Source organism: Gracilinanus agilis, chromosome 4 (genome assembly GCF_016433145.1).
Source record: "Gracilinanus agilis isolate LMUSP501 chromosome 4, AgileGrace, whole genome shotgun sequence".
NCBI lineage: Eukaryota > Metazoa > Chordata > Mammalia > Didelphimorphia > Didelphidae > Gracilinanus > Gracilinanus agilis.
The window spans coordinates 198,054,385-198,070,004 of record NC_058133.1 but is presented as its reverse complement, the minus strand read 5'-3'; the positions used below and the strand labels follow the sequence as shown (position 1 = coordinate 198,070,004).

At 42.5% G+C, this 15,620-nt stretch overlaps 1 protein-coding gene across 1 annotated transcript in view; it reads right to left on the bottom strand.

Moving 5' to 3' along the window:
• Positions 1 to 13,674, bottom strand: part of NXPH3 (neurexophilin 3) — a 19,532-nt gene extending 5,858 nt beyond the window's left edge. Inside the window, exon 1 of the mRNA XM_044675117.1 lies at positions 13,576 to 13,674. Coding sequence (XP_044531052.1) covers positions 13,576 to 13,674 — 99 coding nt within the window. The remainder of the gene's footprint in view (positions 1 to 13,575) is intronic.
• Between the last annotated feature and the right edge of the window lie 1,946 nt (positions 13,675 to 15,620).

Genomic DNA, 15,620 nt, shown 5'->3' with positions numbered 1-15,620 from the left:
CCTTCCTTCCTTCCTTCCTTCCTTCCTTCCTTCCTTTCTTAAAAAATCCTTACCTTCTGTCCTAGAATCAATATTGTGTATTGATTCATTTTAAGGCAGAAGATTGGTCAGGGCTAGGCAATGGGGTTCAGTGACTTGCCCAGGGTCACATAGCTAGGAAGTGTCTGAGGTCACATTTGAACCGTCCCATCTCCAGGCCTGGCACTCTTTCCACTATATCACCTAGCTGCCTATACACACCTCAAATACTACCCTGTGTCCCATAGAATTCTCCATTATAATAAGAACAATAGTTGTAGCTGGCATTTACACAGTGTTTTTAAGGTTTGCAAAGCATTTTTTATTTATGTTATCTCTTTGATCCTCATAACAGCCTTCTTAAGTAAGTGCTATTATTATTATTACCCCCATTTTACAGAAGGGAAAACTGATGTTGAAAGATCAGGGTCACACAGCTAGTAAATGTGTTTTGAGACAGAATTTTAATTCAGGTTTTCCAGCCCCATGTTCAGCATTCTACCCATGACCCTAGCTAAGTAAAGACCAATATGTTGGACGTGTCTAACAGCGCTTGCCTCATTTGCCACTATAGTCCACCACCACTTCTCTTGGATGAGAGGAGGGAAGTATTTTTCCCTGAGTCCTCCAGTGATAACCCTTTTCTTTCCCCTTCCATGAAGCCTGACCTAACTAACTACACTGGCATGTCTCTTTTGCTCTCAATCCCCTCGGCGCTATGTATAGAGTTTGGCTGGGCATTTGCTTCAGAATCTAGCCCAACTTCTCTCTCCTGATACTTTATTCCTCTTTACCGACTCATCCTTCCAGTGAAAATGGCCTGTTTTCCATTTTGCATTCTCAACGTCCCATCTTCTGTAATGGGTCCCCTTACCCAGAATGCATTCTAGCTTCCCCCTCTGCTTCCCTTCAAAACTGCTAAAGCAGCATCACCTACATGTGTCCTTCCCTGACTTACTTAGCTAAGAGAGACACCCCCCACAAAATCACTTTATTTCTACTGTGTGTATACATATATGTGTGTCCTTGTGTTTATAGACTTAAGCATATGTATTCATGTATGTGCATATTTATCTATTTATTTTTAGATATATGATTAGTTTTAGTTTTATTCATATATTTACTATATATTATGTTATCATATATAATATTTATTCATTATAATTCTATTTACTATATTATATTTTTAGGTCTATATATTATAGTGGTTATATTATTATATTATATTTATTAATTATATTTATATTTACTGTTATATTATTATATAATATACTATATGGTATATCACATTTGTTATATTATTATATATTATATTTATTTTTATATCTACATTATATTTATATCTCCAGGAGAGAGCAGAGACTATTTTTTTTTTTTTGTCTTTGAATCCATATTACCTAGAACAGTGATGGATGGCGAACTTATGGCACGAGTGCCAAAGATGGCACACAGAGCACTCTCAGTGGGCACTCTGCTACCCTCCCTCCCCTTCCCCTCCATATTTTGTTACTAGAAAGGCAGAGGGCTTGAGCAGAGCTGCTCCCCTCCTCCTCTCCACTGTGCCAACAATATTTTTTCATTTCACCCATCTGACTGTCCAGCAGCCCAATGGGAACACTTTCTCCCTCTCCCTGTGTGGGGTAAGGGGGGGTAGCATATCATGCCCAGAACTTGGGGGGAGGGGCACAGAACTCTGAAAAGTTCACCATCATTGACCTAGAACCATGCCTGGCACATAGTAGGTGCTTAATAAATGTTTGTGGATTGCTTGACTCATTGGTTAGAATCCTTAGTTCTATCTTAGGTATTCATTCTTCTTTTTGCCTCTCCTCCCAATTCCTCTGCAAACCCTTCAAGGGATCAAATATTCTGTTCTTTATCTGCTAGGATCACTTCTACCCCACAATTGGGTCCTAAAACAGACAGACACGATGGGTGCTCAGATCATGGAAGAACCCAAGGCAAAGTGATGGCATATCTGGGGACAAACTTGGTGAAGTTACTCACAATAACTACATTTACAAAACATTTCTATAGAAGACTAAGATTTAGATAATACTTTCCTCATGCACACCATTAGAGTTGGGTAATGAAGTGCTATGCCCATTTTACAGATTAGGTGTTTTTTAGGGGGGATGTCAAAGAATTTAAATAACTAGACACATTCACAAATCAAAGAAGCCATTTTAGTGTAAAAAGTGCTGGGATCTGGGCTCAAAGGATATAACTTTGAACCCTATTTCTGCTGCTTCTCGAGTGACCTTGAGTAAGTCACTTCCCTTCTGGGGCTTAGTTTCCTTATTTTTAAAGTTGGGGGTAAGAGGATTGACCCCTTCTGGCTGTAAATTGGTGATCATATGATGGTTTCAATTTCTCTCCTCCTCTGTCTTTACATCCTGGAAAATATTTAAGAAGTATGAGAAGTAGGGAATTGAAAACAATAACTCAAGGTCACCCAGCTTATGCATTTAGGGTCAAGGAACTGGAAACACAAATCTGCCATTTCCCTAAGGGGTTCAAGGGGCTACTAGTGCCTCAAATTTCCTTTCCTTTCCTTTCCTCTTCTTTTCTTTCCTCTCCTCTCCTTTCCTTTCCTTCCCTTCCCTATCCTTCCCTTTTCCTTAACTTTTGTCTTAGAATCAATACTAAGTATTGGTTCCAAGGCAGAAGAATAGTAAGGGCTAGGCAGTGGGGGTAAAGTGACTCACCCAGGGTCACACAGCTAGGAAATGTCTGAGGCCAGATTTGATCCCAGGACCTCCTGTCTCATGGCCTGGATCTCCATCTGCTGAGCCACCCAGCTGGCCCCTACTACTATATAATTCTGAAAAGCAAATGACAATTTGAGAGTTTGGGATAAGATGGATTCTGTGAGATGAGAAGCAGTGCTGTGCTGTGACTGCAACTCCTTTTAGAACATCAAAAAGCCCTTGGTTGATACCATAATACATCATTGTACTTCCCTTCCCTAGTCCTCAGTTTCCTCACCAGAGAAATGAGGAGGCTGGACCTGCTGATTTCTTAGGTCTCCTTTAACTCTAGCATTCTAGTCTATTTTCTCCTATTCTAAAATTTCTGTTCTGTTCATTTGTGTCCAACTCTTCCTGCCCCTATGGACCACAACTGCCCACAGGGGTTTTCTTGGCAAGGACATTGGAGAGCCTCGCTGTGTCCTTCTCCGGTGGATCCTGAAACTCCAACCACTTTGGGTTTGAAGAAATCTCAAGAAATCACCTTCTAGGAATTTCAGAGTTCATGAACACGAAAGTGCCACTCTTGTGGGTCACGGCAAGATCGTTCTTTCCTGATCAAACAAATATCTGTTGCATCGTAGACACTTAATGAAGGCTTGTCACTGATTGATTGATGTAAAGTGCCTGTAAATATATCCAGACTGAAATATTTTTCATTCAAAAATAAATAATGAAATAAAAAAAGAAGAAAAAAAGAAATCACCTTCTATCCCTCCACATGGGACCTTACAGACTCTCCCTTGGTTTGAAGGGCTCCCAGGAAGGGGTGTGAGAACATCTGCTCTAGTATTTCCCTAATACATTCCTATCAGGAAATGTTTCTGCCCATCCAGACTCAAGCCATTCTTCTGATCTAAGTCATGGATCTAGGTCAGGGGTTCTCTTTGGTCATGGGCTCTTCACAGTCTTCTAGAGAGATCCTCTCTCAGATGTATGCTTTTAAATGTATATAACAAAGTACGCTAGAATTACAAAAGAAATCAATTATATTAAAATAAAGACATCATTATCTTCTCCATCTAAGAAATCTATCCAGACTCCAGGTTAAGAACCAATGATCTATTCCTACTCTCTCATTTTTAAATGTTATTTAACTTAAATTTTTAAATTCTTACTTTCTATCTTAGAAACAACTCTTAAGACAGAATGGCAAGTCCTAAAGAAATAGGGTTAAGTAACTTGCTCAGGGTCACACGGCTAGGAAGTGTCTGGGGCTACATTTGAACTCAAGTCCTCCCCATTCCAACCCTGATGCTCTATCTATCCATCGAGTCACCTAGATGCTCTTTTTTTTTTTTTAATAGATGAGAAAACTGAGACCCAAGGAGATTAAGTGACTTGTCCAAGGTCATTCAGGTAAGATGTGACAGAGGCAGGATTCAAACCAGGATGCTTAGAATCTAGTCCCAGTGTTCCTTCCCCTGGACATGGTGCCTTTTCCTCAGACAACAGAGATGCAGTTAGTTCCCACTAGACCCATAATTGAAGTCTTCCTTCCTCACTGGGCAGGTTTTTTTTTTTTGTTATTTTTTTAAGGAACAAGAAAAAAACTGCAATGATATAATTAATCTGACTTTGTGCTTCCAGGCCCAAGTTATTATTCACATTCCCAAACATCTGGACAGCAACTAGCCTCTCCCAGTTCCATTCAAGGGATTTCAAGTGAGAAAGAAAAGAAAGGAAATGTTTTGGGTTATATGTGTGTGTGTGTGTGTTCGTGGAAGTACAGAGAAGAAAAAATAGGGTTTAAGAGCCCTGCATATCTGTTCATGCTTAATTTCTAGGCTCCCCTGGCTTTCTGGCCTTACCATGTGGTACAATAAATGTAAATAGATGGGCCAATATAACCCAATGAAAAGAGCAGAATGGGAGGCAGATGGATGGCTCAGTGGATAGAGAGCCAGTCCTGGAGTCAGGAATTCCTGGGTTCAAATTTGACCTCAGACATTTCCCAGCTGTGTGACCCTGGGCAAGTCTCTTAACCCCCATTTCTTTTCTTTTCTTTTTCTTTTCTTTTTTTAAAACCCTTACCTTCCATCTTGGAGTCAATACTGTGTATTGGCTCCAAGGCCAGAAGAATGGTAAAGGTAGGCAATGGGGGTTAAGTGACTTGCCCAGGGTCACACAGCTGGGAAGTGTCTGAGGCCAGATTTGAACCCAGGACCTCCCGTCTCTAGGCCTGGCTCTCAATCCACTGAGCTGCCCAGCTGCCCCTTAACCCCCATTTCTTAGCAAAAATACTTGAGTGGTTTGATATTTCTTTGTTCAGCTCATTTTACAGATGAGGAAACTAAGCCAAATGGGGTTAAGGGACTTGCGCAATACCAATATCAATTCTCAGACAGAAGGTAAGGGTTAAAAAAGAGAGGGGGAGAGAGAGAGAGTGAGAGCAGAATCCTAGCAGCAGGTCCCAGGGACCGGGAGAAGTAGAGGCTGTTGTGGATCGCCCAGATCCAAAAGCCAGATTCCTGGCACTCAGTCCCAAGATTCTCCTCTGGCAACCCCAGGTTGGCGCCACCCAATCCAACAGGGAACTTACTTGGTCTGTTTGTATTTGGCACCCGGTTCCCCCAGGGGGCGGTGGAGAGTCAATGTCAGGGCTGGTGAAATGTTACATCACCACGAGCCGGAGGCGGGGGAGGTGGTAAAGTGAGGCCAGATCGCCACCTGGTGGACAATTCGGGATACGGTCCTCTGGGCTCAGCATCCTCCTGTGACCAGAGTGGTAAACTGTGTGCTTTGCGATATGGACTGGGCAAGAGTCCTGGCTCCCTCCTGAGAGCTTCTAGTCTCCGTCCACCCATTCATCTGTCCTTCCGTTCGTCTGTCTGTCCGTCCATCCACTAGCATGTTCCTCACTGTTGGAGATTTAAAGACTTTGTTCTGACCCCTTGGGTGACTGCCTCTGGATCTTTAGGTCTCCTTGGGAAGTGGAGACATACCCTAGTAAATTCCTAAGACTAGAAAAGTCTATTAAGGACCAGATAAAGAATAACTGTAATAGTTCTATATGATTGCACATGCAAAATCCACATTAAATTGCTTATTCCCAGGGAGGGTGGGAGAGATTTTGGATTAATTTGGAGTACAATTTTTTCACTTTAATTTTTGAAAAATTTAAAATTTTTGCCATGTTGTCTCCCTTCTCTCTCCCAGAGTCGACAAGCCATTCTACTGGGTTATACATATATATTATCATTATCATTCAATTATCATTCAAACCCATTTCCATACTATTTATTCACTTTTGTAAAAGAGCATGGATTACAGTTGAAAAAATGCATGTTTTTACCTGTAATTGGAGAAAATGATAATATTACTTTAAAAAGAATAACGGTAATAGCTCCAAGTCATACAGGGCTTAGAGGTTTTAAAATGATTAGATCCATCATCTCATTTAGAACCCCTCTGTCCCAAAGTCCTGCGAGGCAAATGGTATAAATATTATTAATCTCATTTTGCAAATGAAGAAACTGAGACTCAGAGGTGAGTTGATTTCTCCAGTGGCACAGACAAGTCAAGTCAATTCAAGCCAACAAACATTTGTTGAATGCCTATGAAAGTGCAAAGCATGTGCTGAGGACCCAGTGAGGAAAAATAATGCCAGGTTCTGTTCTCAAGGAGTTTACATTCCAGATAGAGAAGAGGGGAAAGAGATTATAATATGTTCACAAGTAAGTACAATAAAAGGCAGAAAGTCAGAGGGACAAAGGAAAGACCCAGACAAGACCTCTAGGAAAATTTGAAGAGGAATCCTGGGTCAATTACCATCTACTCTAACCTCCTTTCCTCCCTCCTCCCCCATTTAAGTAAACTGGAGCACAGGAAAGTTAATGAGGATCCCCAAGTCTGTTGGGGAAGATTATAGAGTTGAAGATTGTAAAGGCCATCTAGACCCACACCCCCATTTCACGGCTGAAACTAAGGCCTAGATAATTTAAATGACTTGTCCAAGGTCCCACAGGCAATGAGTGATGCGGTCGGGATTTGAATCCAGGTCCTCTGACTCGAAACCCATCACTCTCTTCATTGTCCCCATGGTGCTGCCTCCAGAGATGATAAGGGCTAAATTGGAGGAAGGGACAGGACTCATGGAGTAGAGAGAAGGAAAGGATGTTGGGGAGGTGGCATCATTGGGATTGGACAAAGAACAAATATTAGGTGAGGAAAAGGGAAGGGTCAAAGATGACTTTGAAGTTGAACCCTGGTGAATTAATCAAATCAATTTGTTGTTTAATCATTTTCAGTTGGGTCTGACCCTTGGTGATACTCTTTGGGGTTTTCTTGGCAAAAATACTAGAGTGGTTTGATATTTCTTTGTTTTGCTCATTTTACAGGTGAGGAAACTAAGGTAATCGGGGTTAAGTGACTTGCTCAGGATTACACTGCCAGTAAGTGTCTATGGCTGGATTTGAACTCAGGTATTCCTGACTCCAGGCCTGGCACTCTATCTGCTGTGCTATCTAACTGCCCTAATAAAGTAAACAACAAACATTTATTTAAAAAATTTCTTTTTATTAAGTGCCATGCATAGTGTTATACATTGGGTATTCATAGCCCAAAGGGAGACAAGTTCTGTACTCAAGGAGTTTACACTAGCTGGAATACAATATGTCCACAGATCAGGAATTTTAAAATAACCAACCCAATGTTGGGGAGGAGGATGCTAAAAAGTGAGGGAATCAGGAAAGGGATTTTAAAGGAAGTGGTCCTTGAGGGGAGCCTTGGAGAGAGGAAGGGAACAAGCATTTATTAAGCCCCTACTATGTGCCAGGCACAAGGTAAAGGACTTTATAAACGATATCTCATTTGATCCTTACATCTCTGGGACGTGAATGTAGTTACCACAATGGAGGAGACTGAGGCAGAGATGTAAGTGACTTGTCCAGGGTCACACAACTAGTGTCTGAGGTTTAATTTGAATTTGCATCTTCCTGACTCTAGGTCTTGGGCTCTGTTCACCCTATGGCTTAGCTGTCTCTGAGGGAGCTAAGAGTTCTGAGAGGTAGAAGTAGATAGGGAATGGGCGACAGCAAAGACACAAGCTGAGGAGTCCAAATATTGTGCACAGGGAACTGCAAGGGGATCAATTTGGCCCCAGCACAGTATGCATGAGGGAGAGTAATGTTTAATCAGCCCAGAAAGATGGGCTGGAGCCAAATTGCCAAGGACTTTAAATGTCAAATAGAAGAGTTTGCATTTTAAGGGGGAACCGCTGAAGTTTCACCAGCAGGGGAGGGGTACAGCCAAGCCTAAGTCTTAGGAATGTTAATTTGGAAACTATATGGAGGATGGATGCATTGGAAAGAGGAGGGATGGGAAGCAGAGAAACGAATTAGGAGGCTGTCTGAATAATCCAGGCAAGAGACGATGAGAGTCTGGACTAGGGTGATGGTGATGTGAGTAGAGAGAAGGGAATAGATTCGAGAGATACTGCAGAGGTGAAATCCACAAGCAATGGCACATGGATGAGAGTGAAGAGCGGAGGACAGCAATAGGGAAAGCAGACGGTGGGATGGCTTTAAGGAAGGAAAGGCTAAGTTCTCTTTCAGATATATGGCAGCTGGGTAGCTCAGTGGATAGAGAGCCAGATCCGAAGAAAGGAGGTCCTAGGTTCAAATGTGGCCTCAGACACTTCCTAGCTGTGTGACCCTGGGCAAGTCACTAGACCCCCATTGCCTAGTCCTTACCACTCTTCTGCCTTGGAGCCAATACACGGTATTGATTCTAAGACAGTGGAAGGTAAGGATTTAAGGGGGAAAAACACATATGGAACATTGGCATGTTGGGATCTAGGAGGCACAGTGCAGTGAATAGAGTACTGATCCTGCAGGCAGGAAAGCTTATCTTCCTGAGTTCAAATCTGGCCTCAGACACTTCCTAGCTGTGTGAATCTGGGCAAATAACTTAACCCCGTTGGCCTCAGTTTTCTCATTTGTACAACGAGCCAGAGGAGAAAATGGCAAAACCATCCTTTTTTTTTCTTTGCCAAGAAAATCCTAAATGGGGGGGTCTTTGACCAAGCATCAGACAAAATTGAGCCCCAGTAACAATGGGACATTCTAGGGGAGCTCTTGAGCAGGTAGATGGAAATGTGGACTTGGAAACCAGGAGAGAAATGAGGGCTGACTGGATATGTGGATTGGGCAGGTATCAAAATGGAGGTGGTAGTGGAACCCATGGAAATTGAGATCATGGAAAGACAGTGTGGTGCAGGAATAGAATGTATAGAGGGGAACATTCAGGGTAAGGGAAATAATATGAGCAAAGCTAGAGATAAAGCAAGGACCAGATGGGAAAGAGCACAGCCTTCTTAGGAGACAGGGAAGATATCAGTGAGATGGGGCAGAGGCTTCCTGTCAGGGAATTAGGGGGCATAAGGCTGAAAAAGTAATCTAGGGCCAGATTGTGGAAAGTCTCAAATGCCAGAATTAACAATTTGAACTTTATCGGGTAGGTTATGGGGAGTGATGGAAGGGATTTGAGAGAGTTAGAGGATCTTTTGCATATTTTTCTTTTTTAAAAATATTATTTTTTCCAATTACACATAAAAATAATTAAAACATTCATTTAAAATTTTTTGAGTTCCAAATTTTCTCCCTCTTCTCCCCGCTCATTGAGAAGGCAAGCAAATTGATATAGGCAATACATGCATGAATTTTACATTTAAATTTTGTTATTTTGAATGAACGAAAACCCATTTTCTTTCTTTTCTTCCTTTTTGAATAAACAGAGTCAGAGGGAGTGAGACCAGTCGGGAAACTATTGCAGCAAATCCAGGTATGAAAAGAGAATGGAAGGGATAGATTTTTAAAACCACTGTGAAGGAAGAATTGACAGGACGTGGTGACTAGAGGTTGGGGTTGAAGGAGAGGTAGGAGTGAAAAATGACTCAGGTTTCAAGCATGAGTGACTGGGACAATGTGGTAACAGCAGCAGACTGGCAAGTCTGGGGGAAGAGCAAGTTTTGGAATAAAATGATGAGTTCAATTTGGAAAATTCCGAGTTTGGGGTACCTGAAGGACATTTCGGTGACAAAGTCTACCAAGCAATTGGAAAGGGGAGTTTGGAGCTCAGGGAAAAGACTGGGGTGGGAGATGTAGATCTGAGAGTGACGGATGGGAAAGAGGGTCAGATCTAAAGCAAGGGGACCTGCGCTTGAAGTCCAGCTTGTATTGGGTGACCTACTTTGCCTCTAGGAGCTTCAATTTCATTGAGAATTTATTAAATTTCAGGGGGCAGCTTAGTGGATTCACTGCCAGGTCTAGAGATGTGAGTTTCTGGGTTCAAATCTGACCTCAGACATTTCTTGCCTATGTGATCCTGGCTAAGTCACTTAACCCCCATTTCCCAGCCCTTACTGCTCTTCTGCCTTGGAACCAATACACAATATGGATTCTAAGACAGAAGGAAAGGATTTGTAAAAATGATTTATTGAGCTTCTACTATATGCTAGGGACTATTATATCCCTGATGCTGGAAATATAAATACAAAATTGAAATGCTGTCAAATAGCATTTCTCTTTATACATTCAATTGGCAAAAAATTTTATATACATCTTCATATAAATATATGGCGGCACCCCTAATGGGGGTCTCAATTTCACTAACAGGTTGTGGTCCTCAGAGGGAGGTAAACTACTCTCCCTCAGAGTTCTAGGGGGTAATCATAAGAGGCTGTCTTCTAATAAAGTCACTCGAAAGCCCCCATGGGTATGCTCTCCATTAATAATTAGTCAGTCAGACTTAGCTTTCAAAAAAGGTATTTATTTAACAGGTATATTAAAAAAAAAAGGATGCAATTCCCATTGTGTTTTTTCTCAGCACATAATGGAAGACATGATAAAGATGGGCTAACAATGGCAATGTAAATGTGTGCTGTATATTACCTCCGCATTATTCCTCATCATATACTCAGAATTATTATCTCAAAATAAAATCATTTGGGGAAGTGAAAAAAAATCATGGTACAAAACTATCCTCCGCCCCGAACCCTGCACACCTGAGGCACATTCTACTACCAACATTGTTGGGGGGGGGGTTAATGAATTTTTTTGTTTAGTTCATTGTTGGCACTTCTCTCTGCCACAAGGATCCATGCTGTCTGAGGAGGCTTAGCATCCTTAGATAACTCTCTTTCCACATCTATCTGTAGCTACTTCCTCTGATGTTGCCCACCACTGCTCTGGCAGCCACCTTTCCAATTGCTATTTCACTCTGATGGAATTTCTGCTCCAATTTCTCAAACTCCCAATGTTTCCTGGACATTTCTATTTCTGAATACACACTTATCTAAGATCATGAAAGAAACAAACACTGTTACAGAGGCAGCCATGTTCTCACAACAGCCTCCATGGCTGAGTGGAAAACCAGGAGACCAACCACCCTTCCCCATCCAAGTCTCTAAGTCACAAAAGAAAGAGATTTATGTAAATGCAGGCTGCCCACCCTCCCTTTTTAAATTTTTTAAAAATATTTTTCCATATTTACATGATTCATTTTCTTTCCTTCCCCCCTCTCCCCCAGCTGACAAGCAATTCCACTGGGTTGTACAAATGTTATCACCTGATACCCATTTCCATATTATTCATTTTTGCTATTGAGTGATTTTTAAAGCCTAAACCCCAAATCATGTACCTATATAAACAAGTGATAAGTCATATGTTTTTCTTCTGTGTTTCTTCTCCCACAGTTCTTTCTCTCGATATGGACAGTGTTCTTTCTCATAAGTCCTTCAGAATTGTCCTGGATCATTGCTTTGCTACTAGTAGGCTGCCTCTTTTATGTGCCCACTTGGTTCTGGTTTAGCAACCCTTGATCCATAAGTTCCTCTGACTCCACAATCAGTGAGAAGACTTTTCTTCATCATATGGGTCAAGTCTCTTACTTATACATGGCTGGAAAACAGATGAGGAAACTGAGGCTGACAAGGGAAAGTGACTTGTCCAGGGTCACATAGCTAGGAAGTGGCTAAGACCAGATGTGAACTCAGGAAGATGAGTTTTCCTGTCTGCTCTCTATCCACTGAGCCACCTAATTGCCAATGCCCTACATGCATTTTATTTTATTTTATTTTATTTATTTATTTTTAAACCCTTAACTTCTATGTATTGGCTCCTAGGTGGAAGAGTGGTAAGGGTGGGCAATGGGGGTCAAGTGACTTGCCCAGGGTCACACAGCTGGGAAGTGTCTGAGGCCAGATTTGAACCCAGGACCTCCCGTCTCTAGGCCTGACTCTCAATCCACTGAGCTACCCAGCTGCCCTGCTACATGCATTTTAAACTCAACAGATCAGCCTTTCCTTCCCTAAATCCATCCCACCTTCTGCTTTCCCTATTTCTTTTCTTGACTTTTCCTTCTCACACAACACACATGCCATATCCATACAATTGTTTGTTGATTTAATCTCTGCATTATCTTTAGCATTCATTCCCTTCTCTCTGCTCATATCAGAATCACCTTTGCTCAGCGCTGTACTATGCCACCACTAGACAAAGGAGTTTGTATTTTATCCTAGAGAGAGTTGGGAATGAAGCTTCTTGGGCAGGGTGCGGAGATAGATCTGTGCTCTATCAGTTTGTGGAAGGATGAATGGGAAAGGGGAGAGCCTTGAGCTTAGGGAGACCAAATGGGAACTGTGGCAACTTCAGGCTCAAGTAGCGAAGCCCTGAACCTTGATTGTGGCTGAATAAGTGTAGATGAGGGGATGCATCCGAGAGATGTTTTGGAAATAGAACCATCGGGCTTTGGTGACTCATTGGATACGGATTGAGTGAGAGAGAACAGAGTCACAGGAAAGATGACGATGTCTTTGACAGAAATAGAAGAACCGGAAGAGGGGTCAAGTCTGGGGGGAAAGAGCATGAGTTCTGTTTTGAGATGCCTCCAGCTTATCTAGGCAGAGCTGGCAATGAGCTCAACAAGAGCTTGTACTTGGAAGAGGACCCTGAGGTACAGCTGTGAAAAGGGGGTGGGAAATGGGTTTGGTGCTGTCCTTTGTGTTCAAAGAGGACTAAAATGACGCCACTGGTGATATCTTTTGATTTGTGCATAAATTGGATGGAAGTGAGTCAGAGTGGCACAAAATGGCGGGCCTCACTTTCTATTCCCAAGTCATCCAAGTCCAATGGCAAGATGAAAGTCAGGATGACTGGTGATGGCCCAGGATGTAGTGGATGACCTCGGTGTCTTGGGCTCCACAGTACCGCTGCAGCCACCGTCACGGCTGATGGATGGGTGATGAGACAGCAAAGGGAGTTGGAGAAAAAAGTGTTCAGTTAGGAAGGAGAACCCGGAGGAAGCAATGCCACAAAACCAAGGACAAAGGGGACATTTAGGACAAGGAAACATGTTGGTTCCCCCCCCCCCCCAAGTCTTGATTGATCTTTATTGAGCACAGTGGATATGTGTACATGCTGAAGAGAGGCATGCAGAAGAAGCATAAAGTGTACAAATATAAAAAAAGATACAAAATGTGTATCTTGCTTGAGACTGGCCCGGCCTATGGCATGAACGGAGCCCCTGAGGCAACCCAAAACAGCAAGTGCAAAAGTCTACACCTGGGACAGAAGTCCTGTTCTTCTTCCACACTGAGAGGAGAATAGAGAGGCACAGATATATGCAGAAGGAGGCTTGGCGGTATGGTAGATTGAGGGTTAGTGCTGGGGCCTTGGCATGAAGGACTGGGGGCTCCTGAGAGGCCAGACTCTGCACCTTGGAGTAAGTCACAAGCTGCCAGGGCACCTCAAGGACTGCTTGGGTCAACGCCTCCTGGGGGGCATTCTGAAACTGGCAAAAGGCATACATTGGACAATGTCTTGGGCAACAGCCTCTCACTGTGGGTGTGCAAGAGAGCCCCATTGCCACCCAGCTTCTCTATGGCTGTGAAGGCAGCACCCCCCATGGGGACACCTGGGCCAGAGCTTCAAGAGTGAGAATAAGCCATTGGATCAAGTATCAAGGAGATGGCATCTTGGGAAAAACAGTTTCATTTGAGCACTGAGGGTGCCAGCAAGATTGCAAAGGGTGGAGAGCCAATGAAAAAATGTTGATAGGAGGCACAGTGGATAGAGTGTTGGGCCTGAAGTCAGGGAGACTCATCTTCATGAATTCAAATCCAGCCTCAGATACTTACTAGCTGTGTGACCCTGGGCAAGTCCCTTAACTCCATCTGCCTCAGTTTTCTCATTCTCATTCTGACCTCATTTCATCAAATAAAATTGCTCTTTCCAAAATTATCAATGATCTCTTGATGGCCATATCTGGTAAGCTTTTCTTAATCCCCATCTTCTAGACTGCTCTGTAGCAGGTAACACAGTTCATCGTTTCCTTCTGAGCAATTTCTCCTCTTGGTTTTCACAATAGAGCAAGAGAGGAAAATGACAAACCACTCCAGTGTCTTTACCGAGAAAACCCCAGAGTCAGACACAACCGAAAAATGACCTAACGGCAATAATTTCTCCCATGATATTGGGAACTTGTTGAGGACGAGAACTGTTGGACTTGACTGTGAAACAAGACTGGCCTGAAATGTGCCAAACCCTGTGCCAGGCACCTGAGCTCGGTTCTACTCTGAAGAATGAAATAATCTCTACTCACTAAGAGTTTAAGTCCTATTGAGAGAAATAATAAACACATATAAAAACTATTCTGCAAAAATATAGACTCAGTAAACACAAAGCAGGTGGGAAGAGGGGGGATACTAGGAGTTGGGGAATCAGGAAAGGCTTCATGAAGAAGATGGTACCTGAACTGAATCTTTTTTTTAATTAAAAGAAAAGATTTTAATCCTTACCTTCTGTCTTAATATCAATTCTTTTTTTATTTTTATTAAAACCCTTATCTTCCGTCTTGGAGTCAATACTGTGTATTGGCTTCAAGGCAGAAGAGTGGTAAGGGCTAGGCAATGGGGGTTTAAGTGACTTGCCCAGGGTCACACAGCTAGGAAGTGTCTGAGGCCAGATTTGAACCCAGGACTTCCCATCTCTAGGCCTGGTTCTCAATCCACTGAGTTACCCAGCTGCCCCCCTAAATATCAATTCTAGGACAAAAGAACTGCAAAGGATAGGCAATGAGGGCTAAATGACTTGCCCAGGGTCACTTGGCTAGAATGTGTCTGAATCCAGATTTGAACCCTGGTCCTCCTGATTCCAGTCTTAGTGCTCTGTCCACTGTACTACCTACCTAGCTGATAGAGGCAAAGAAGGACTGCATTCTATGCATGTTGTACTATGAAAGAGCTAGAAAGTAGGTGAGGGAGTGGAGATAATGAAGGATCTTTATTGTAAAATGAACATGATGGTAATTCTCATTCATGGAAATACTGACTTCATAAAGTGAAGAAAGCATGATCAATCTTATAGCACTATAGAAAAGTGAGTTCTTTTTTTTTTTTTTTAACACTCTTACCTTAAGTCTTAGAATCAACACCTAGCATTGTAGAAAAGTGGCAAGGGCTAGGTAATGGAAATTAAGTGACTTGCTCAGGGTCACACAGCTAAGAAATGTCTGAGGCCAGATTTGAACCCAAGAACTCCTGACTCTAGACTTGGTTCTCAATCCACTGAGCCATCTAGCTGCCCTGTGAGTTGTTATTCTTATAGTGAATTTGTGATCTTTATCTCAGAGAGAGATGAGGGACAGTATCTGCTCAGGGATGTGCCTAGTGGAAGATGGAGCTGCTGATTAGAAGAGGCGGGAGAAAGGAAGATAGAAAAATGGTGGGAGGAAGGGTCAGTGATTGAGAAGCCAAGTAAAGTATGATAGTCTCTGGTATGGTGGCATCCCATTGACTTTTTCCCACTTCCCATAATCTCTGTTCGAAACCTTGTCTCCTCAAACCATCCCGCC